Genomic DNA, 25,737 nt, shown 5'->3' with positions numbered 1-25,737 from the left:
AACTTATTCACTCAAACGAGGCTTCTCCCTTCACCCTTCCTTTTTGGTTTTGTTTTTCGTTCTTTCTGTAGTAAATATTAACTGCTATCAGATTTCCAAATGCCATCTCAAACACAGATCTCCTGCCTGGTCAATAAGAGGTTTGACCACCAAGGTGGACTTGCCAAAATCCTAATATCAGAGAGCTGATGGTTGTGTGCCATCCATGGCACTCTACTGACCCTTTTGTCTGTGAACAAGGAGATTCTGTTTTGTTCAGAAAGGTAAAGATTGGTGTCTCATTGTCTGATTTTGCACAAAAAGGATCTGTTATGTGGGAGTGAGTACAACAAGAGGAGAATAGAGGATCAGACATTTTCATTGTAGCATGTATCTGCTCAAGCACCATAATTGTGAGGGGTAACATTGGAGTAAATCCCATACATTTCTGCTGGGCTGATTTGAAGGCTGTTGTTAGAACACTCCAAAACTTAGAAAACTTTCAGGAGCACCGTGAGCTACACTTTCAGTGACTAAATTCTGAAGTTGGGAGCTTTCAAAGAGATCATGTATCTACCACCTTCAGCTTATTCAAGCTTTTAGAAGAAGAGCCTGGATAAGCTTCACTTTTTAAAAAAAACACACCCACACATAGCATTTGTGCGTGTCTCCAACGTATTAGTGAACCAGCCCAAGAGTAATCACAACACTTAAGTATATTCAGTAGTAATTGCATGGGAAGAACATGCAGTAGCATCATTTTTGACCATGCTAATGCTAACAGAAATAAAGTTACTGTACAGCTGTTGGACCTAGCTTTAGTTTTGCCAGAGATGTTCCTCTTATGTAGTAGTGTGATATGAGCAAAGTCAGAGAAGGATAAGAATCTGTGCACATGAAAACCACTACTAAACCACTGGGTTAGACATAACAAAAGTGATGCCATAGAGCATTCCTGCATTGTTTGGTTCCTCCTACTGCTTGAAAACTTTTGTATTTGACAATTATTTTTTTCCTTAACCCACCGCTTAGGCCTGGGCTACACTAGCAGGGCGGGGGGGAGGTCGAACTAAGATATGCAAGTCAAAGTATCTTAGTTCGACTTACCTGGCCATTCTCACGGCTGCAAGTCGACTGCCATGGCTCCCCTGTCGACTCCACTTACTCCTCCTGCTGAGGTGGAGTACAGGCGTCGATTAGTGGATCGATTTATCGTGTTTTGACGAGATACAATAAATCGATCCCCGATACATCAAACACTACACACTGATCTAGCGGGTAGTATAGATGTACCCTTAGTGGAGAGAGATTCTAAGACTACTCAGATATATGGGCAAACTTTTTGCAGAGCACAGAAATTATCCATTGATATAAAATATTGACTTCATGACTGTTCACCATATTGTAGATGGACATAGACACAGTACCATCTTATTCTGGTCTTTCTGTTGCAAACATGCATGTTTCTTGACTTATTCTACATTTTTCTTATATGGCCTAAGGTCTTAATATTCTGCCCCATCTCAAATGGGGAAATACATCTAAGAATGCCATTAAGGTATATTTCAGAACATAACATGAGACTGGGGGGAACCCTTTGCCCTTCTGTTGTTCATAAAAATAACTGACCAATAAAGTAGTGGACTGCCTTAAAAAAAACCTCTTCTTAATATTTGAAAGCCCTTAATGTAGGACTTTGGTTTGAGATCTTCTTAAACCTCTTCATGTCTGAAGTCTTTAATGTGATAACTCCTAGAGTTTAGAATTTATTGGCCCATGGCAATATACAAACCCATTTTTCAGTTTTGCTAAATTAGTACCACTGTTATATTTAGAGCCCTCTCCCTTAAAAGAAGCCATGCATGACAATTGCTTATAAAATGGTGGTTATTAACCTGTTTATTAGTGGGGATTGCACAGTACCATGAGCACTTTAGCAGGCAGTAGGGAATATTTTTAATATTGGTGTAATTGTAGAGCTATGCTTAAGGTTGCATCAGTGTCCCTAATTACAGGGTGAAAATGGAATCAGAATATTTGGCTTAATGACAGCAAATATGAGTAGTGTTGAGGTATTAAAGCTGCATTATTGCTCACCATTGTTTTACTTAGACTGAAACTGCAAGTAAAAACTACTTATTTCTTTCCACTTTAAGATAGGCGTTTATAAGATATAAACCATGTTACCACCATACTGGCATATGAAGGAGGCTTAAAGTTTCAAAGGTCATTGAAGCTGGCTGCTGCACACTGGCTATATAGCTGATATAGAAATTCTCTAAGATTACAGTACTCTCCAGACATCTTGCATAAATGGATATCAGACAAAGGGTCAAATTCAGATCTTCGTACTTATGCAATTTAGGGCAAGACACACATTTGAGTGGCTGACAGACTCTGCAACTAGAACAACCTTTTTTAAAAAAAATCACACACACTCTTCACTTCAGCCTCTTTTTCATGTGTGATGTCAACTTCTCGAAAGGGGATGGAGTGATTTGAAATTTATTTTATGTGAAAGAGAGACCACTTATTATCTAAGCCAGTAGGAAACGGGCTGACTATTATTTTACATCACTTGTGGCTAAGTCAGTAATTCAAACAAAATATAAAACTAAAGAACATCTTGTGGATTTGTTGCACTCCTTAGATGACTTTGGGTCCTTGACCTATTTTTACTTATATGTGATTAGCTTATTCTATACAAATGTAGAATAAGACCATACAAGAAAATACCTATACTAGACAGCTTCATCTTGAGATCACGCCAGACTTTCTCCAAATGTATCAAGTATAGTTCGCCTCCACTGTTATTAGAAGGTTGTGCCCATTATACAACCACGTTTCTGGGTTGACAGATATAATCCTCTTCGTCAGGCCCTAATGTTTAAAATGAGCATCAGAATCTGAACACATCGATCGTATAAATTTGCCAGACACAAAACTCTGGAAATCTAAGTCACCTTTTGATGGCTCTTTCCTAATGAAATAATAAGACATTAGGCTCCATTGATGTAATGGAAAGACAATTGCAGTGATGTGCTACATGATGGAGTGCACGTACCATCTGTTGTTGTTTTGGCTTGTGCTGTCAGTTAGAAAACATGAATGACATTGCATTATGCAAATGTTTGAGAAATGATGAGTCATGCTGTAGCTTTGTCAGCTGGTTGGGACATTTTTCTTATTGGAGATTACATTATAGCCCAATCTACAAATACTGTCCTTTGCCATTTTCTAGAAAATTCTCTTTAGTGCCTCGTGTTTATCCATGGATGTACGAAAGCTACATATACACATGTCAGTTACCTTGGTTAGCTTTTCGCTATAATGTATTACTTAATGGGTCTCTCAGGACAAGTAACCCCTGCTGGCGCACACTAAGTACATTCAAATAGTTTCTAGGAGGTGTGGTATCTATAAAAGCTGTGTGCTAGAAATTCTTGGAAACCAGTGACTTCACTCATCCAGGCTCTGAAATGAAATCTCAGCAACATTTTTGTATTGGAGTTGTTTCATACATCGGTGGTTAAATTCTAGGTCAAATGCATTTACTGTATCTGAGAGAAGGGATTGAGTAGTTTGAGTGAGCACTTGTAGTTTGAGACTTTCTCTGCTGTAAGGAGGGATGGGGTGAGGGTGGGGGAGAGACCAGCTGCTGCAAGCTTAGTGGCAGCAGGGAGGTAGGCTTCTCCAGGATGAGAGGCCGCTCTCCTCCCTACAGGGGAAATAACCAAAACGAAGTGCCTGCTTTGGGGAAGAACTGACACACAACTCCCCACCACCCAGCGAGGGGGCAGGGAAAGTTATTCCCTTTTGTTTTGTGTTTGTAAATTTGTTTCTTTTTGCTTCGTGGAAGAGCACTCCTTGGGCCTGATGAGTAAACAGATAGAGAAGACAACGCTGTCCAGAGTGGGCTGACTTACCTCAGGCCCTGCCACCATTAGAGGGGGAAGTGCTAAGTCTGGTGAGACGGAGGAGGTGCCCTGCCACACTTGATGTCAGGAATGGGGTTGTTGGCATAGCGAACCATCCTGGGGCAAGGTATATTACCCCCAAAATGGACGACATTGTGAGGGCTCTGGTGCAAGCCATGACAGCACAACAAGAGGCTACCTGAGTACAGATGGCTGTCCACCAGTAGTTGGTACAGCTGCGGCAGGAAATGAGTCAGCTGCTGATGAGCCAGGCAACCCAGGATCAAGCCACCCTGCAGGAGGTCTTGAACCAACTGAAAGCCCTGACTGCTCTGACACATGGCCACGATGGGACACGATTTTTAAGGGCCAACAGTTACCTACAAAAGATGACAATGGAAGATGACATGGAGGTGTACCTTCTCACCTCTTGAAAGAATGGCCCTATATGAAGCCTGGCCCCAAAGCAGTGGCCCAGCATCTTTGCTTCTTTCCTGTGTAGAGAGGCCCAGAAGGCCTACTACAACATGGCTGCTACAGATTACTACCAGTTGAAGGCTGAAATCCTGGCGAGGTCCAGGATGACAACAACTATAAGGGCCCAGAGGTTCCATGTGTAGAGGTACCGGGACAGCAAAGCACTGAGGTCACAACTCTTTGACTTGATCCATCTAACGTGGAAGTGAGTGTGCCCCGAGATCCAGAGGACAGAGGATTATAGAAGTCTTAGTGTTGGACAGGTTCATGAGAGGACTACTACCAGACCTAGGAGGATGAATTAGCCAGTATGACCCCTCTTACGATGATTTAGTTGCCCCCGTAGACAGGCAGTTAATGACTAAGGAACTTTTTTGGACCACTGGGGAAGAGATGCATCAGATCAAGAGGCAAGTCCCTGCCCCAAAGGCCCAGAAATCTAAAGGGTTGGGCAGAACTATATTGGCGAGGAAGGATGCTGAAGAGCAACCTGAGGCTATGAAGGAACTTGGGGACCTGGGGAGAGAGGGTCATAGGGTAAGACTCAGTTGCCAAAAAATAGTAGAATGTCCTGAGAGGGATATAGGTATTATGCCTGTCGGGAACTAGGGCATATAGCAGCCCAGTGTCCTAATGTTGAGGGGCCCATGCAGTGCAGCCTAGGTTATCATGAAAATCCATGTGGCTTGTTTAACCTTGTGGGAGTCATGATGATCCCACATAGATACATGCAGCCAGTTAGGATGAATGACAGAGAGACCATTCCATTAGTGGACTCTGGAAGTGCTGTCACACTGGTCTCAGGGAAACTGATGGAGTGGAACCAGCTTTCTCGGGCCAAATGCACAGGAATAACCTGTGTACATGTGGCTGTCAATTACTATCCGACTATCCCTGTACAAATTGAGGTTCAGGAGAACATTACAAGGGTGACGGCAGGGGTGGTCCCTAAGCGCCCATATCCAGTTCTCCTAGGATGAGATTTCACAGCGTTTGGAAACCTATTCTTGGTGGATGAGTCAGAGGAGGGTAGTGATCCTGGGATTGATACTCTAGCACCAGTAGATAGCCCTCTCCGTTTCTCTGAATTAGTCCATGACTTTTCTCTGCAACTGGAAAGCCCTGGAAAGCTAGGCGAGAAAGGAGGAAGGACAAAAGATTGGGGACCAGGATCTTGGCCCTGAACCAAAGGGCTGTGCTCATAGGTAAGCAATCTCGTCCAACAGGTTGGGGAGGGGTGACTCAGGTAGTTGACGAGCCAGAAGCTAGACCTAGTTCTGCTGAGACCAATCCTGGAGGTGCAGCAGAAATAGGTGCCTTTGGACTTGAATATATTGGGCTCTCATTTAAGAATTTTGGGCAGAACCAAGCCAATAATCCACTGTATCACAATATTAGAAAGACATAGTTGAGGTGAATGGGATCCTGGTGGAGGGGAAAACCATGATAAAAAGGGACCTATTATATAGAGTAGTCCAAATACAAGGCCAAGAAGTGGAACATCTCCTGGTACCTCGAAGACACCAGAGGGCAGCATTGGACCTGGCCCATCGTCATTTGTTCGGAGGACATCTAGGGGTAGATAAGACCTTCGATCAAATCCTACAGAGATTCTTTCGGCCAGGAGTTTATATGGAGATCTGACTATATTATGCCTGCTGCCCAGAATGCCAATTATATGTCTCTCAACTGCACTTGAGGGCCCCGAACCAATTACTGAAGTCATGTTCAAGAAGATAGCCGTAGACCTGATAGGCCCACTGGAGAAGATGGCCTGGGGCCATCAGAGTGTGCTTGTTGTTCTAGACTACGCCACCCAATACTCAGAAGCCATACCCCTGCGAAACACAATGTCCAAGATCATGAAGGAATTGATTCAAATTTTCTCTAAGGTTGGGATACTCAAAGAGATCTTGACAGAACAAGGAAACCCCCTTTGTGTCAAAATTGATGAAAGACATGTGCAGTGCTCCACATAAGGGCCCTATGAACCTCAGTCTACCATCCACAGACTAGTACCAGAGGGGTAGCCACGTTAGTCTGGATCTGTAAAAAGCGACAGAGTATCCTGTGGCACCTTATAGATTAACAGGCGTATTGGAGCATAAGCTTTTGTGGGTGAATACCCACTTTGTCAGATGCATCTACAGACTCAGGGCTTCATCGAACACTTCAATAGGACACTGAAGAACATGATATGGAAATTGGTGAGCCGGAATGGAAAAATTGGAATACCGTACTACCTTACCTGATGTTTGCTATAAGGGAGGTTCTCCAGATGTTTGCTATAAGGAGACTTCTACTGGGTTTTCCCCCTTTGATCTGCTGTGTGGTCACAGGGGTATACTGGACATCGCCAAGGAAGACTGGGAAGAACAGCCTAACCAGGGAGGAACATAACTGAGCATGTGATGTAGATGCGGAACCAAATATCCCAAGTCACCCCCATAGTGTGAGAACACCTGGAAATAGCACAAGACCCAAGAGACCTATTTTAATCGCTGAGCGAAGGGTCAGAAATTTCAGACAGGAGGTCTGGTAATGGTGCTGGTGTCCACAGCTGAAAGCAAGCACCTGGCCATATGAAGTAGTAGAAGCTGTTGGGTATGTTGACTATAAAATTCAGCAGCCCAAACACCAGAAGCAGATCTACCATGTCTACCTATTGAAGCTCTGGCAAGACAGAGAAGCCAACACCCTGCAGCAAGGGGGCAAGGAAAGGTATTCCCCTGTGTTTTGTGTTTCTAAATTTGTTTCTCTTTGTTTGGAGGAGGAGCACTCCTTGGGCTGCACAGAGGCCTCCCTTGGCAATATTGGTAAATAAACAGAGGTAGAACACAAATACTGGCCAGAGTGGGGCTGATTTACCCCAGGCCCCACCACTGCCAGAGTCTGATGTCTGATGAGAGGGAGGAAATACCTTGCCACACTACCTACCATGTAAGGTAACAAAATTCAAGCTGGTGCTTGAATGCCACAAACAAAGGCCTTACTCCAATAACACTAAGCTCTCAGCCTCAGCAAGTTTCACCCTGTGCTTAGTGATTCACAGCATCCCCTCCTGCATACACATATTACACTGAATGGCAGTCATCCTACACATTTATTAGGATCTCTGCCTAATAAAGACATGGTCAGATAAAGACACACGCCACCATTGTTGAAATAGACACATTACACACAAACTCTTTCCCCAAAGGCCTACAATGATGCAAGTCTCCAGTTGTTGTGTCTGTCTATTTAGAATGTAAGCTCCACAGAGAAGGGACTATTTTCCTCTGGGTTCTGCATGACACTTGGCACGCTGTGGGTATACAGCAAATATAGTAAATATTACCCTTGTTTTTGCAAAGCTAAAAATCTAGGAAGCCAGCCTGCATGGTAGGATGTTATTATGAGAGAAGTTTGAGTTCTTTAGATCTTTACTGCCTTTAACCTTCATCATGCAAACACTTAAGCCCATGCTTAAATATACTACTGTGAATAATCAGTTTAACTTTTCCACCATGAATTGATTTCAATTGAACTTCTCCGGGTAGTTACTTAAGCATGCGCCTAAGTGTATGCAGCGTACGGCTGATAGTCCTGATCCCCATTATAGTCAATAGCAAAACTTTCATTAACTTCAATGGGAGCAAAACTGGACCTTGAGCGTAGTAGTTTTGAACTAATCTACAGTAATTCTGGAAATAAAAAAAAAAAAGAAAAGATCTTCTTCTCTTAGCCATATTAAGATACAATTTGAGACACTTTCAGAGAAGGAATGAGCTGTCTTTGATGTATAGTAGCATATACTTTGTCCTGGTAATATGCCAGTGCTGCTGTTCAGTATAGCATAGGGAAGGATGTACCAATCTTGGAGGAACAGCATTATGCTACGCAGTACAGTAGCTGAGACTGATTTGCAATACAAGAATGATAAAGTTCTTTCATTATAATTTGCTAAATCTGTGGAATTAGTTTTCCTTTGGTGTCTTAGATGTGTTCCTGAGCTCTTGAACCAAGACACTCCATTGAAATTACAGTCAGGGATACAAGGATGACAGGTTTCCCAAACGACTGAAAAATGTATGACAGAAAAATCCTTGTTTCATTTAGAAAGTGGAAATTGCTCTTTATGTCTTTGGGAATTTATGCTGTTATAAATCTTTGAAGATATCAGGGTAAACAGAGTTTGCTTAATTTTTCACAGAATACTGCCGTTTTAGCTAGAGGTTACACTGCTATTAAAATTACAGCTTTTGTCATCTTCAAAATTTAGGTGGTTTTAAAATATGTTCTCTTTAACCATGAAAGTAGATAAATTGCTTGCTGTGAGTAGTGTGTTTCTGATTAAAAGAGAACTTTTACTGGAAAAAATAGATTGAACTTATGAAGTGATAAAAGATTGAAATACTTTTGTATTTATTACATATAATAAAATTACTATAATTTCGAAAGGAACTTTTGAGGAAAAAGTTAGCATTTTGACTTCATAGACTCATAGGTCAGAAGGGACCAATCTGATCATCTAGTCTGACCTCCTGCACAAGGCAGGCCACAGAACCCCACCCATCCAATTTTATAACAACCCCTATCCCAGGACCGAGTTATTGAAATCCTCAAAAATGGTTTGAAGACCTCAAGCTGCAGAGAAACCACCAGCAAGTGACCCGTGCCCCACGCTGCAGGGGAAGGCGAAAAACCTCCAGGGCACCTGCCAATCCGCCCTGGAGGAAAATTCCTTCCCGACCCCAAATATGGCGATCAGCTAAACCCTGAGCATGTGGGCAAGAGTCACCAGCTAGCACCCAAGAAGGAATTCTCTGCAGCAACTCAGTACCCATCACATCCAACATCTCCCCGCAGACCATTGAGCAGACCTGTCTGGTGGTAATTCAAGATCAATTGCCCAAATTAACGATCCTATCATAACATCCCCTCCATATACTTATCAAGCTTTGTCTTAAAGCCAGGAAAGTCTTTTGCCCCCACTACTTCCCTCGGAAGGCTATTCCAGAACTTCACTCCCCTAATGGTCAGAAACCTTCGTCTAATTTCAAGTCTAAACTTCCTAATATCCAGTTTATACCCATTCGTCCTCGTGTCTACATTAGTACTAAACTTAAATAATTCCTCTCCCTCCCTAACGTTAACCCCCTTGATATATTTATATGGAGCGAGCATATCCCCCCTCAGCCTTCTTTTGGCCAGGCTAAACAAGCCAAGCTCTTTGAGTCTCCTTTCATAAGGCAGTTTTTCCATTCCTCGGATCATCCTTGTAGCCCGTCTCTGAACCTGTTCCAGTTTGAATTCATCCTTCTTGAACATGGGACACCAGAACTGCACACAGTATTCCTTCATTATCTTGTGTATGTTCTCTGTAGTTCAGTCCCTGGTTTTCTAATAGCAAGGTTGTCTTCAAGGTGACCAGCTATCTGTGTCTAAGAAAAAAAGTGCATTGAAGTTAGTGCAATTAAAACTTCACAGTTCAAACTGTGACTTTTCAGAGATAAAGAACAATTCACTTTATGGCTATTTCACCTCAGTGTGGGTGTCTGAGCACGGGCAATAAAATGAAAGGTTTGATTGTGCCTGTGTTTGCCCGAAGTTATTTTCTACACTAGGCTTTATAGGTAAGTCAATCAGAAAACTCTCCTGCATAGCAATTTTATGCTGTTTCTCAAAACCTGTACAGTATGGCAATCACAGCACTTCCGCTAATAATGACTGCCACAGTGCAGGAATTCACACAGTCACTATGCTGCTAATAGTATCTGTACTGTGCACATGCAAACCTCTCCATTCTCTTTGGTTATTAGATCCCATCTGCTCTGATTGGCTTCTGTATGCTGAATTCTGTTTACTAGCAAGAAAGATGCCAACTAAAGCAGAAAATGTCCAAAATTCATAATAGCAACCTTTGGCTCATTTCTCTTTCTTCCATCTTACTCTTTGCACTTGTTTTTCAATACATAATTCAAGATAGGCTGTAAAATAGGCTCAAATCACTGCAGCAAAATATTTTATTTAAAAGAAAATTAGGCTCACATCCACAAACACTGAGCATCGCAATGCCTAACTTTTAGGCACCTAGAAAATCACAGAAACACTGTGATCCTCAAAGTCTGTGTTAGGCACTTAAGCTCCCTCTACACTGAATGGGGAGAGAGGTGCATTAGAATGCAATCCACAGAAGCCAGAATGCTAGATGAGGAGCTGCTTAAGTTAGCCAGAGGGAGATGCTGATGAGAGGGGTTTGTCCTACCCCACCCATTCACAGAGTTTAGTGCCTAAGTCCAGGCTGCAGGAAGGCAGAGCTGGGAACCCCTCTCCTGGAGTCAGGTAACTTAGGTACCTAAGTTGTTTCTTGTGAGAATGAGACACCTGCCTCACTCCACACAAAACAGCCTGAAGGGCAGTGATGGTGCCTATCTTTTATAACTCTTAGCTCAGTGGTTAGAGCATTCGCCTGGGATGTGTGACATGCGGGTTCAATTTCTCCAATGGCCTGAGGGGAAAAGGAGATTTGAACAGGGATCTTCTATCTCAGTCTCTCCTGTTGAAGCTGTTCCACTGTGGATAAATAGAGAGCCTGTGGAGCAGGGGGATTGGACCCAGGGTTTCCCACCTCCCAGGTGGGTGTCCTAACCACCGGGCTACACTCATTCACTCTCTCTGACCCAGTGACTCTTCTCCACAGTGCAAGTGCTTCCTCAGGAGAAACTGAGGCAGTTGCACATCAGAATATCCCATAGGTCAGTGGATAGAGCACTCTCCTGAGAGAGCGGCAGCCCCCATTCAAATCCTTTCTTTCCCTCAGGCCGAGGGGGGTAATTGAACCTTCATCCCAGGTGAATGCTCTAACCACTGGGCTAAAAGTTATAAGGCTACTACCCCACTCTCCAGGAATGTGAATGGGACTCAATCCAGTAGGCAGCCGCTAAGCATGCGTACTGGATCAGATCCCACAGGTGAGATAAGTGTTTGCCTGCCTAGCTTCCTCTGGTTAGTGGATCATTCTGGGACTTAGGTGGGAGATAAGCCTCTGGGCTGTCAGAGAGAGGCAGCAATGCATATGCTCAGAGGCAGAAACTAGGGCACCTAGGGAACTTTTACCCTGAAAATGTAGACTGAGTTTAGGTGCCTACAGTGTTTGGCAGGAGTTTTGTGAATCACAATAGAGCCTAAAACTTGAATTTAGCTGCCTAAATCCCAAACTTCGGCACTTAAGTCTGAGGTTTAGGCTGCTTAAATTAATCCCACCCTTAATTCCTGTCCACGAGAAGAAAAAATAAAGCTAAATCAGCAGCCTAAAGTAAGTGGTTTTGTCCATGCCTCTAAGCTGTCAGGAAGGTGCCTCTCCATGTAGCACAGGGTAAAGTGACTTATTTGTAGAGCCCTGCACTGATACACAGTTTATATCTGCAGATGCGGATATCCACATCTGTGGAAGTACATTTTGTGTCTCTGCAGTGGTCTGTTTACGTGGTGTTGTCAGCTGAAGAGTGTTTGCTTGCATGTTGTTTAGAAAAGACAGTCACTGGTACGCAACTAGAGAACAAGGGTGAAATACTGGCCCCATTAAAGTCAATGGGAGTTTAGCTTTTGACTTCAATGGAGCCAGAGTTTCACTGCAAATATGTGTAAGAACATGTGGGTCATATAACTGGAGAATGGCTAAGAGCCATGAAATCTCACCATAGAGTAAAAAAGAGTCAATTAGATACCGAGGGCCTCATCAGCTCACATCACCACTCATGATTTACTGAAAAGTAAATTCAGTTCTATTGTCTTGCAATCTGACAGACTGTTATGTTTTAAGGCTTCTGCTTATGGTTTGTTTTATTTATGATCACTCTTTCTCAGCATCAGTTTTCGTGTGGAAGATGAAAAATAACTAACTTTATTTTTAACAACAAAAACAAATTAAATTACAAGGTGCAAAGAACGTGCCAGAGATAAACATCAAGGCTGCTGTCCCTACTTATGGAGAAAGTGCCCTGAGGTCTTTAAAGTGTTGCCAGTAAGGACTTTTGTTTTGTATCTCATCCCAAAGATGGAACAGCTAACTGCACAGAGTTCCCACCACTGTGATGGGGCAATGGTTCAATACTTACTGAGAGGGAAGAGCATTATATGCTGAGGCACCACACCACTTCTGACCGCACTGTGCATTTTCTTTGACACTTTCCGTTCAGATCCAGACTAACCATAAACGTTCTTAAATGATAATATCTGACAAGTTCACAGCATGAGGCATTATGGCTGCCAGGCTACTATGGCTTTCCAACGTGCATTGACGCTTTGTACAGGATAAAAGCAGACGCATTTCTATACATTTAGGTATCGGCAGTGGCGTATTATTGCCTAGCCCTAGGGCAGCAAATTTGAAGGGGTGGCAAATTTGAGTACCCACGGAGAAGCTCCCCTGCTCCAGCTCGCCCCCGCTGCAAGCGTGCCACAACGCCCCTTTTCTCTCCCCTTCCTCCCAGGCTTGTGCCGTGAAACAGCTGTTTTGTGAGGAAGGGAGAGGAAGGGGAATGCGGCACGCTGGGAGAAGATGCGGGGCCAGGGCAGGGATTTGGGGAAGGGATCCAGTAGGGGCAGGGAGAGGGTGGAGTTGGGGCGGGACTTTGGGGAAGGGGTTGGAATGGGGGTGGGGAAAGGGTGGAGTCAGAGTGGGGCCAGGGGCAGGCAGGGCGACAATTATTTCAGGTCCTAGGTGCGGCAAAATCATTAATCCGCCACTGGTTATCAGCAGTAAAGTTAAATCTTTCTTGGAGGCAGTTTCAAAACTAAGCTATTCAAATCTGCTTGTTTATGTGTTTCTGAATATTGGCACTCTATCTACTGTAGACTCAAGTTTTTAAATCATGCTTGATCATCCTAATGTAACAAGCTGCAGACAGACACTATAGGAATGCCATATGCTGGGGGTTCTTGGCTCTTGAGCTCTCCTAGGGGTTATTAACATTATACTGATGGCGGTGTCTCTGTGTATACAACTGTTCCGCTCCTCCTATGTGACTGTTGTGAGTGCATGTACATTTGTGTGTTTGTGTGCAAACTCAGAAGACATGCACTATTTTTATGCTCTTTACTGTTACATTTGGAATGGAGGAAGGAGATAGGTGCAATACAATAATATTTGGCATTTCTACAGCTTTCAAAGATCTGTAGCATCCAGCGATCTCACTGCAGGTTATAAATATTAATGAATTAAGCCCCACCCACCCCCAGCCCCTGTAGTTAAAGGAGGAGGTAGCTAGGAATTTACAGCATTTAGACACTTAAGAGACACTTGACATTCGTATTCATGTCCTTCGGGAGGGTTATATGAACACAGTCCTCTAAACAAAAGAACATTAATTCCTCAGTGTCTGTCTTCAGGAAGAACTTCTGACAGTGTTTTCTTTTCCAGGGCTGTCATTGATTTATTTCAGGGAAGGTCAGAAAGTTTTCACGTTCTGAATCTATTTTCTTTTTGTTACTCTGCTTTACGCTTTGTGGTAAAAGCATTTCAGTGTTCAGAGCCACTAAGCACCCGCAACTTCGTTTGAAGTCAGTGGGAGCTGTGAATGTTCAGCACTTCACCAAGTGCAGGGATTGTTCTTACTCGTGGTAAGGGGAAAGGTTCCTTGGAAGACCTCTCACAACCTTTTCACCCCGATTTCTACTTAGGTTAGCTAGCCTGGCTAGCCCTTTACATGTAAAGAAGCCAGGAATTCTAGAATCCAAACATTGTAAAGTTACATTGTATTAAATTTTCCTGCGTATCAATTATTAATTTATGACCGATTCATAACCTGCTGGATCTTAGTATTTGCCTGGTTTACTGTTTGTTGTTTTTCTCTATTTCTTTCATCGGTTTATATGTAAAGAGGCAGTAATGTAGGCCGGTAGTTAAAGGAGGTAGCTAGGAGTCAGAACTGGCGAAGTTCTAGGTTATCAATTCATCATGTGATCTTGAGCAGATTACTTAACCTTCCTCTATCTCAGTTTACCCGTCTGTACCAATAATATATGCCAGTCTTACGGGGATGGGACTTAATTCATCAATGTTTATAACCTTTTCTGAGATCCTTGGGTGCTACAGATCTTTGAATGCTGTATAAATGCCAAATATTATTGTACTGCACCTATCTCCTTCCTCCATTTAATACAGGAAATACTTGCATCATCAGTTAAGGCTGTAGATTAGCAGTTGAACTCCTGTCTCTCTCCTTCTCCTTCCTTGCTTTGCCGTGCAAACTCTTCCTAATGTTGTTTATGTGGTTCTCTTTTCCAGCTCTGTTTTTTGATGTTTTGGACTCCGAGTGCATCAGAGAAGATTTTAGTTGACATAATTGGAGTCGATTTTGCCTTTGCAGAACTGTGTGTCATTCCTTTGCGCATCTTCTCCTTTTTCCCAGTTCCAGGTAAAAATAGAGACCAGTTGACACTAGGGCTGAAGGTATCAATGTTGTAGCAAGGGTCTGTCACTAGCCAAATAAATTTAGCATACATACATTTCTTAAATGTATTCAGTGGGAAAGCTAAAAGCGGACATGTATCTGTTCTAAGTGCTTGAGAATGTGTATCATGCACTGTGTGCTTCTGCCCAACTGTAATTAACTGTGTGTTTGTACAACATCTTGGACAACTATGCAATATCAACACACCTTGATACTGAACAGGGCCCACAAACAATAAAACTGAATGCTCTCCTTCATAATGTATGGATATTTATTACACCACTAGCCAAAATATTTCCCTCAAATATTAAAATGCTGATGTAAATATTATAACCTATATGTGTACATTGTATAGAGTCTTCCAATGGATCAATATATATCTAAAAGCACAGCTCTGTAAGGATTATGGTCTCCAGATATGAAGTTCTGTTTCAGGGGGTCTGTTCTGCACTTGCCATATATAGGTATCCCCATATATAGGTATCCTTTCTTCCTGACCTTAGAAGAAGTTATGCATTTTTAATGAGGAGAATGCACCTGCCATATGGAAGAGAAGTCTAAGATTTAGTTGTATTGCTGTCACACACACATTTTTATCTTGCTTTTTATTTTAATGGAGTCAAACTGTCTTATTGTGAAATGTTTTTGGCAGGACAGTTTCACACTGAAGGAAATTTGCTGTACCTCTGACTGCTTTTTGCACAATTAAAAGCACTAAAACAATTCTGGACTTCCAGTCTAGTTTGCAGTTAAGGCAGTTTCACTGTAGGTAAAGCAACTGTAAACAAGGGCCATGGTGTTTGTATTTTTTTATGCTAAACACTAAATAAATAGTATTTATTATAATAATAATTAATAATACCTTGCTCTTCAGTAGCACTTTTCACCAGTAGATCTCAAAGCACTTTACAAAGGAGGTCAGTATCATTAACATGAAAAAATGCTCATTCTTCCTTCATTTTCTACTGCATATTTTGATTGTTTTTTCTTCCTTTTTTCTGATAGTGACAGTTAGAGCACACTTGACTGGCTGGCTCATGACACTAAAGAAGACATTTGTATTGGCACCCAGCTCTGTGCTGCGCATCATCGTCCTCATCACTAGTCTCATTGTGCTGCCTTACTTAGGGTAAATTACTTCACTCACCACAGCTGTAATGGAGCCACTCTCCTTTTTCCCCCCTATTTCATTTAATCGTAGAATATCAGGGTTGGAAGGGACCTCAGGAGGTCATCTCCCCCCTTATTTAACTCTTTGTGTTTCCACCAAAGGCAGAGACTAAAATAAAACCAAAATAGTTTCAAACTCCTGTAAATGGTCACTTCCAAAGTTCCAGCCACATCCCGTCTCTAGCTAGGCATAAAGCTATTGGCCCTTGTTGAAAATTCTACAGATGTTAATAGAGATGAAACCAATACCCACAGGATGCTTATTTGAATTATACAGAAATTACTTTTCTGAAAAATCTATGCAACAAGTATATAGGGAATGGTATCTTTTCTGTAGATTACTTTTTAAAAAAAAACATGTTATTGTGTACAACAAAACTATCATTCTCAATTAAATTCTATATTTAGATTGCCTTGGGGCAAAATTTGATTCACAATGGGTCTCCTCTCATTTTCGGGCAATAAAAGATTATAATAAATAATGAGACTATTTAGGAAGCGAACATTACTGTAATATGTTATCCTCTCTATCAGTGCCTAGATTTTTGCCCCAGAGAATAAATACCTGCAACATTATGCCTTATGTAGAAATTGTTCATTAAAATACATTGGTTCAATATTTTACTGAAAGTATAATTTTTCTATTTTTAGTTTTGTTTTAAATCCTACCTTTTTCTTCTTGCCATTCTCAGGGTCCATGGAGCCACCCTAGGAGTAGGATCACTTCTAGCTGGTTTTGTAGGAGAATCTACCATGGTTGCAATAGCAGCTTGTTATGTCTGTCGGAAACAGGTAGGAAACTGGTTGTGTAGAATCCAGTGACCATGACAAACATAGATAACTACTTATGTATGGCAACAAGTTGTGTAGAAAACACAATTTTTGTGTAAAGGCCATGTGGAAGTGAATAAAATATTCACTTAACTGGATGGAAATGGGTTTTCTCCTCCACCGACACAAACACACACACATTCAAAGTACAAGTGAGAAACTTTTACTCGTGGAGTATTCATGCATCTGTCAGTGGCTTTGATCCTATATACCCTTAGGCTTAGCTTAACTCACGTGGCTAGTTCCATTGATTTCAATGAGGACTCGCATGAAAAAAGTTATGCATAGGTAGGAGTGTTTGCAGGATCAGGGTCAATGGGAATCCCCATGTGAGTATGGTTTCTAACATGCATAAGTGTGTCTGTGGGATTGAACCCTTACAGATATATTTTCAGGGTACTGTACAAGGTATTTGACGCATAACTCCAGTTAGAAGCAACAATCATCTCATTAGCTAAACAGAATTGTGGGAGGAGAGTGTAGAGAAAAGAATCCTTGCTATTGTGGGGGTTTTTTAATTTAGAAATTTCCATTAGAGGCAAAAAATCGAAAAGCCCTGCACATTTTTACCACTTTTGATTTTATCAAAAATTATGAAATCAGAACCTACCTGAAGCTTTTGAACTACAAGCTCATAGATAGAAATTATGAACAAACTTGAGGCACATCAGCAGAGCAGAGAAATTCACACTGCCTTAGCTCATGCGGTATTCAACATGTGGGTAAATGGAGAACTTTGTTTCTCTGTAGTTGTTAGTTTATCTTTTTCTTGCTCACTAAAATAGTAAGAAAAATCTTATATCCCAAGCTATTCTTGGCTTGTAGTTTCACAGCAAATTTTTCTTTACACTAATATTTTTATTATTTGCATGGTATAATTGTCACATCTACAGTATTTTTGACCTCTACAATTTTCAGACAAAGTACTTTATTTTTTTAGTATAGTGAAGTGGTAACAACTGGATGATCACATTTGCCTGACAGGTATAACTGTTACATGTCCAGTGAATCTGAAATGATCTCTTCACCAGCCAATGTGGTAATGGCACAATCAACAGTAGTTCTGCATAATCAACAGTAGTTTTGCATATCAGTTTATTTTCAGCTAAAAGATTCAATATAGGTAAAATGTTTGAGAGCCACAAACCGGTTTTCTGTATACCCCGCCCTTGTACTCTTACTCAATTAGTATGCCTGATTCAGCTGAATCAAGAATATCAGTGGGTTTTGGGGGGAGTTTTACAACTGTTTTCAATACAGAATGGGCAGCCTGCTGAGAAACAGATAATAAGGAACAGATGCTTCAACTTGATTCTTATTAGGGCTGAGGGCATCTTAGGTTTACTCATCCAAAACATCCTGCACGAATAATAGGACTGTCTTGAAAAGACAGACATTAAGCCACATGTGCTCAACAGCAGAATGTTGGGAACACAAGTGGCCTGCCTCATACTGACAGTGGCTTCTTCTATCAGTAGTGAGCAGAGAGCTTGGGTCAGCAGGTAAACACTCTACAGGGGAACTAGCCTTTGCTTTTGTCACTTTATCATAGACCATACTAAGTGTTCTGAACTAGGACACAGGGATTTTAGGTTCTGTTCCCAGCTGTGCCATTGATTTTATGAGCTTGAGCCAAGTGAATTAACTTCCTAGTTCCTTAGTTTTCCTCTTTGTAAATACACCTTGTGTCTTTGAGAGGAATGTTACTGTACTAGTGGATATCACTGTTTTTACCTCTTGTGCTTCTGACTTGTGATATTTTGGAAGTTAGAACACCACCTTTCACTTTCTGTACATAGTGTTTTCCCTCCAGTTATCCTGAAGTACTTGCCTCACAACACCCCTCTAAGACAGAGGCAACAATAATACCTGTGTTTCAGAGGACAAAATGAACCCATGGGGATGTTAAAGGAAGTTTTTTAATTAACATGACAAATCAGTAGCATACCAAGAGGGGAAGCCAGGAATGTTGCATTCTAAACATTAGACCACATTCCTTCCGATAAGGCCTGACATTTGTAGGATTGAGCTGATGCACAATGAACAATATAGATGGTCATGTGCTTATGAATGCAACCTCTTTTCGACCTAGAAAAAGAAGCGGAACGAAAATGAGACAGCTACAGAAGGCGAAGACTCAGTAATGACTGACATGCCACAGATAGAAGAAATGACAGACATCGTAGAAATGAGGGAAGAGAATGAATAATAAACAGGACGTGATTGTTCTCTGCAGGGACACATAGAATGATACTTCAGCATCTTTTCTTCTCTCATACTTTTTTTTGTTTTATTTTTGTAATAAAGAGGCCTTAATTTAAAAGGCTTCAGATCAATTCTCTAGCATACTGAGTATGCTCACACTAATGAGGGACCTAAAGAAAGGTCTTTGCTTTTGCTTGTTCAGTTGAATTTGTTTTCTCGCTCCATGCAAACACAAAAGATATGGCTGCATCATGTGAAAGGGCATTTTCCTCAATACGCGTCCATCTTCTTTGGACAATCTGCATTTGTCAGCCAAAGCCCTGCTATGTCTCTGTGCTATTGACTCTGCTGCCCTCCTTCTTCCCTCTTCCATTTTTTTTCTCATTGAGAATTTAAAAAAAAAAACCATCTTTGAAAATGCAGCTTTATTTTACTTTCTTGACAATGATTTTGCTAGCTAAACTAATGTACCACAGTGGGCCATTATGTTTGTTTTCACTCGTCGTTCGGTGTTATGCTGTATATTGTTACAAAACAAGGTAGGAAGGCATGAGCCCCAGTGAGCAAATGGAACATAAAAACAATAAAAGGGATGGAAGAAATACAGGACAAGAATGCTATTTAGCCTTTATTAAGTTATCTGAGATGTAAGATTTTTCCAAAATTGTACATGTTTAATGGAGAAGTTTTATAGAACATTGTTGCCAAAGTCTTATACATAGTTTCCTTATGACCAGTTTCCATTCTCTTTTCCTGAACAGGGTGCAACAGTTGGTAGAGTGGTGCAGTTGCATCTAAGGGTATGTCTACACTGCAATAAAACACCCATGGTTGGTTATGTTAGGGCTCCTGGGGTTCGGGCTGTGGGGCTATAAAATTTCTGTGTAGATGTTGGGGCTGGAGCTCAGACTCTGGAACCAAGCCGGAAGGTCTGCATTGCAATTTTGTAGCCCCTCAGTCTGACCCCTGCAAGCCCAGTCACCTGACACAGCCAGTCATGGCTGATTTATTGCTATGTAGACATACTCAAGATTCCTTTCTAAGGGAAGAAAAGAAGAAGAAAAGCTTTACCAAAGTTCTGGTCCACTGGTCTGACATAAGTTCTATGTATAATTTCGTTTTTACACTACAGTCTGCTATACAATCATTTCTACAATCTGTGTTCAAAAACATACATACAACTGAAAGAGTACACCATGGTATAGCCCTTTAATACATATAGCCCTATTAAATATATAGAAATATTGCTTTAACCCGTTTCCCTATAAAAGTAAATCAAAATCAGTATGGGAGAAGTTTGAGTGCCTGTTGAAGTCCCACATTAGGGATCCAATTCTACAATTGTTGCTCACACTGAGTAACCCTTGTGAGAATAGTTCCATGGGAATGAGGAGAACTGCTCACCACATGAGTATGTGTTGTACAGTGTGAACAAGGTGGGCATTGTTAGGTTTAAGTGGGGCTTAAATAGCATAGAGGGCCTTCACGAGTGATGTATGTTAGGATGAATTTCATCCTAAATGATACATCCTTAAATTATGAATTTTAAATCTTATTTAGTAAAGTATATTTTTGTAAGTTTTAGAAGTGAATTATTATTTAATTATGAACAAATTCAGTTTCTAGATTACTTACCAGATAGTCCTTACACTTCAAATAACTGATCAACTCTAAAAACTTATTTTAAAGGCTATATCAATATGTGTATATATATACATATATGTGTATAAATATATATATTGTATATTATGTGTAATTTATTTTAGGCTACAGTACACTTCCTATTTTTCCAAGTTCTGTAAAAATGTCTCTGATACAGTCCGATGTTTGCTCATGTACTGGTTATGCCAGTAGTGAAACGTATTGTATCAGTGACCCTTGCATCTTATTTGCTACGTTTGTACTGTTTGTTATATGTACAAATGTATTAAGATAAAAAATGAAATTTTGAACAAGTTGCAAATCAGTCCATTGCTATTGAAAATAGTGCCACAGGACGGGTGAAATTAAATCCATATGGTTTCAATGCTATCAAGAGGTTTTTCCCACTGTTCCTTACAGTAGAAGAAATAAACTCAGACAAATCAACTTTGTGCTGTATGAATACTGTGCACACACAAAAATTCATGAATACAGACTCTCACAGCCATGTGTATATACCCTGTATATAGATTGATGTAGACCATAGTGATCAGTTCAAGGTCTTCTCTAGTGCCATAGTTTTGCTTTCTTTAGTACATCTGTGTTCAAATTTTCAACATGCAGTTTTTCTGGCAAAAACAGAGCTAAACTGAGAAAATATTTTATTGTAATGTTTCTTCTGGTACATAACTAGAAATTTAAGCAGCAGTATTTTTGAATATTCGTGAGCGTTAAATATTTATGTAGTTAAAATTCCACAAAACCAAGAAAGTAAAAATAATAAAAAAATCTAATATTTAAATGCTAAAGCTTTTTGTTTAGCTGGAAGTTTTAGCATATGGCAAATGCCAAATTCTTGGTGATTAAACTGGAAGTGTTAAGCTAGTGTAGCAGCTAAGATGAAATTTCAATTGTGGAGAAAAAATGTTTAATACTCCTTGTATATTGAAGCTATAAAATAATCAGTGATCAAGGAACAGCAGGGTTTGAGCAAGATTTCAGATGTTCTTTTATAGCACCAGCTGTGGCTAGTGTAACAGATTGTTTAATCCCATTTCCAATGTGTTGTGTGTTTCCTTAAATTGCATTGTTGCAGTAACAGACATGTTTCTACACTACATGGTTCAAATTAGAACTTCATGAAACAACAGGATATCTAGTCTGTACTGCAATGAACATGTATTAGTTGTACGCGCACCGATATGAGGTTTATGAAAAACACTCTTCTGCTGCACTTTTTGGCATTAATGGTAAAATTTTCAACAGTCCGTTAGGCACCAAAGTCTCATTGAAAGTCAACAGTGCTTTAAATCATTTAGGCACCTTTGAAAGTTTTACCCAATACCTTTTCCTTTGTAAAAGGACTTCGCTGAATTCAAGTAGCCTCCCCTATGCATGATTTTCTCAATATTAGTATGCTATCACTGTGGCAAACATAAAAGTATCCCCTTGAAGGTTTCGCTGTAAAGAACCAGGGTACAATATTTTCATGAGTGAACCTGCAGGGGGTTACTAGCCTTTTCATGTATTTGTTGAAAATTGCTAAATGATGGAAATTAAACTATAATACAAGAGGAACAAAAGTGATTTGTATTCTGCAGCTCAAATGTAAGATCAAGTGTGTACATGCATTACATGACTGAAAACAAGATGAATGCTGATGACTGATAATTTTTTTTAGAGAGGTGTGGATATTTAATATATACACAGGTTTATGCTACTTTCTTTGAGCCCTTCCTTTAAGACTCTCGGATACTGAAGGAACATTTGTTACTGCCCGAAGCAGCTTTCTTAGACTTACTGAACAATGGGCTTGATGGAGAAAGCTCTAGGTTTCCTGGCAAGTACATGACAGGGCACCATATGGTTCCCAGTAAACAGCTCAACTTCTCATTTTCGTGCACAGATGTGCAAGGAAAGATCAGTAAGCTGTCTGCTTGATAGCTAGAGCTCCACACACAGGGTCATAGGATTGGAGGAATAACAGAGGATTGTGGGTTTTCTTTTCAGCTTGAGTTAATTTATTTTGCTGTCTGATAAATATTTTCCTTTGAGGAACAGATCTTGCTGTCTGCCTTGGTATTATTTTCTGCTTAGTCATAGCAGCATCTTACAGACACAAAAGAGGTCAAAAATAGGCAGCCGGTTGATGAATGCCAGGAGTGCATGAAAAGAAACAATTGTTTTTAAGGTTATTCATTAAAATCCAACGTTTTGAAGGGTAGCTTCTGTTATTTAACTAGTGTGGTGAGATTGCTTTGATTTCTGCTGTGTTAGAGATTTGTGATCCAATATTTAGAAATGGCCTGTCATCGCGGATGGGAGGCAATTTAAGCTGGCTAGCAGTGTTTAGGCCAGAATGTGCTATTGTATCATTGGCTGGCCTTGGCATCGATTTGTTCGACAAGAATCAGCCACCTATTCTCTCTGCCATCAATAGGCTACACAATTCCCTATTCATTTAAAGGCACTTTGCAGAGATTTGGGAATTAGAGTGTCAGTTCTGTGTCCAGTTAAGGGTTTTATCTTTGTAATGTGATAGATGAAACAGCTGTGGATTATCAGGGCTTAATTAACAGTTTCATCAGCAATGGGCAGAACCTCACAAACCCCTTTATATAATTTATATTTATAACCAAGGTCTGGTTAGTAGAGATTATTGATGCATGGATACAAACTACATGAAAACCATGGTATTAATATTAGATGGACTTTCAGGCACTTTTTAAGAAGTGTTCTAAATGAGTATATTGAATGACTTTCTGCAGAGAAACCAGTCCTGTAGACAGAGCCCACTAGGTTGCTAAACTGAAGGGGAACGAAAAACTTTTTTATGGGCATCCAGTTAGAGGCTGAGGGGGAGTGAGAACTACATGAGGTGGGCAGCCAATCAGGGGTTAGAAGGGCGCCCAAGCTGTTCTCTGAGGGTTGCCATTCTTGCTCTGTGTACAGTAGAGAGAGGCTCAAGGAGGGAAGCTTCAGGGAAAGAAAACCTTAGCCAAGACAACTACTACTTCAGTATTCAGAGTGACTGCAGAGCTACTAGCCGCTGCTGAGAACTGGGGAGTTTTATTGGAATTTTTGTTTTAAGAGCAGGGAGAAAATATTCTTTAAAGAGGGAATTGAGCCATAGCATTTGGCGAGAACAGGGCTGAAGCACTGTGAAGTGCTAGTCAGGCAGAATCATGCTCGTACAGCAGTTGCCATTAAAGCCTTTACAGTTTGCAAGTTAAGAGTTACATAATTACCCATTTGCAAGGAGTTAGCTTTACATGGCTATGGGAATGCCATGTTAACGTTCATTAAGGAAAAGGTAAAAAAACTGTAATGATTTTAATAGTGATTATTCTACTAAAACGGATCATGGGCATTTCCCACATCCCACAATTAGCCTAACATCACATCTCACACAGCGCTAGTCGTATTTGTCTACCATTTTTCACAAATTTTATTTTGTTTTTAAAATCATGCTGTTACCACCACAAATACAAATAAATAAATGTCACACCTCTGCAAGTCCCTCTTGACAAGAGTTTCCACTATCCATCACTGTAAATGTGGGACAATTCCAATATTTTAGGGTCTTACTCTTCTCCTGTCCATATGGAATAGAGGCTCACATGTCTCTTTTGGGAGCTATGGCATGATTCAGTCATACACCGATGCAGTGTCATGACATGAAGATACAGTCATCACAACTGGGACACAGTTACTTTCATCTCACAGAGCAACCACAAACACGCTAGGTGACAACACTGCTGTTCTTTCTGTCTAAACTACAACTGAACTGTATGGAAGAGGGAGAGAATAGCTGGCTCAGCGATTGAATGTAGCTTTCTGATAGCTTGTGGATGAACTGTGTAAAAATTAGTTTGGAGAGCTGAGTCCAGTTTTCTCAGTAACTTAGTGCCCATGTCACTAAAACCACCCCCCCCAGGTGGCAGTAATTAGCACCCTCTCAATAAAAAAGCCAGAGCCTGAATGGGCCATGACCAAAGAATGCTCTCATTCCACAGAGGTGTCTGAAGATCAGAGTGGAGGTACATTGGCAGAGTAGTACAGGGTGAACTGAAGTTTTGCTGGCTGTTGTATCTCTTCTGTAGTTAAATAATGATATGCAGGCTCCACTGTGGTCAAGCTCAACATTTCATAATCACCAAGAAATTCATGGGCAAAACATACTATTGCTTTCTATATGCTTTTACAGTCTCTGAACCCTTTCAGGGAAAATACTCCTTTCTAGCCATACAAGACCTTGTTAGAGTAAATTATCAGCTTAACTCAAAGTCTTATATTTATTAGTAGTCTCACCAACTTTGCTACTGTTTCTTATTTGTCAGCTTCAGTTTCTTCCCTTCCCTATTTTGAAGGCTCCTGTTAAGGAAAGCCATCACACAATGAGAGCCTAAGCCCAGAAAGAAAATATAGTCCTTGTGATGATTAATGTCTAGTAATGCAGTGATTTAAAAGTTTAATATATAAATAGATGGATCCAGAAAAGAACTTCCTTTAATGTGCTGAGCTGGGGAGGAGGACAAAAAAATAAGTGCAGGGAGAGGGAGCTTTTGAAAAGTGAATATTAACTTTAGAAGTCTTGGTCCACATTCATTACTTTGGGCTGACTGTGTTTTGCTGCTCTAATGATGCAAAGCAGCACTACACCTGGTTTACCCAGCAAGTTAAACTTTCTATCAGCAGATGTACTTTTAAAAACACATTTCTGAAAATGTTCCTTTGTCACACGGCATAACAGCACACACAGAAAATCTGGGGAAAACTTTGTTTCCACAAGCACTCTTGTCATTTTCTTTTCCCTTTTCAATTCCACCCCCCCCCCCCACCACCACCACACACGCACACACACGCGCACACTATAGACTCCACTACTTGCGGTGGGGGTGGAGGGAATAAATCCAGTACCAAAGACAACTAAAAATATTAGGCCGTGCCTTATTTTATAGTTGAAATAATAACTTTACCCACAAGTCAGCAAGCACAAGAAAGAAAAAATTGGCAATTCTTTCAGAAATAATATAACATCAAACTAGACTGAGCCTGTGGGGTGGGGATTAGAGGTTTGT

At 40.8% G+C, this 25,737-nt stretch overlaps 1 protein-coding gene and 1 long non-coding RNA gene across 6 annotated transcripts in view; one reads left to right on the top strand and one right to left on the bottom strand.

Annotated features, from left to right (window-relative positions):
- ANKH (ANKH inorganic pyrophosphate transport regulator) overlaps positions 1-22,716 on the top strand; it is a 164,693-nt gene extending 141,977 nt beyond the window's left edge. For all 5 annotated transcript variants that reach the window (XM_050937492.1, XM_050937491.1, XM_050937494.1 and 2 more), the window contains 4 exons: positions 14,644-14,773; positions 15,815-15,938; positions 16,672-16,771; positions 18,903-22,716. In XM_050937492.1, the coding sequence (XP_050793449.1) occupies positions 14,644-14,773; positions 15,815-15,938; positions 16,672-16,771; positions 18,903-19,019 (471 nt within the window). In that variant the 3' untranslated portion in view covers positions 19,020-22,716. The remainder of the gene's footprint in view (positions 1-14,643; positions 14,774-15,814; positions 15,939-16,671; positions 16,772-18,902) is intronic.
- Positions 22,717-23,386: 670 nt separating this feature from the next.
- On the bottom strand, positions 23,387-25,502 carry LOC127043645 (uncharacterized). Its single transcript, XR_007772298.1, has 2 exons — positions 23,954-25,502; positions 23,387-23,922 (listed from the first exon to the last, which is right to left on the bottom strand). It is a non-coding gene; the product is annotated as an uncharacterized LOC127043645 (long non-coding RNA).
- Positions 25,503-25,737: the final 235 nt, after the last annotated feature.

Source organism: Gopherus flavomarginatus, chromosome 2, assembly GCF_025201925.1.
Source record: "Gopherus flavomarginatus isolate rGopFla2 chromosome 2, rGopFla2.mat.asm, whole genome shotgun sequence".
In the NCBI taxonomy this organism is placed as follows: domain Eukaryota; kingdom Metazoa; phylum Chordata; order Testudines; family Testudinidae; genus Gopherus; species Gopherus flavomarginatus.
The sequence above is the reverse complement of the archived record's forward strand: the minus strand, read 5'-3'. Positions and strand labels throughout refer to the sequence as shown.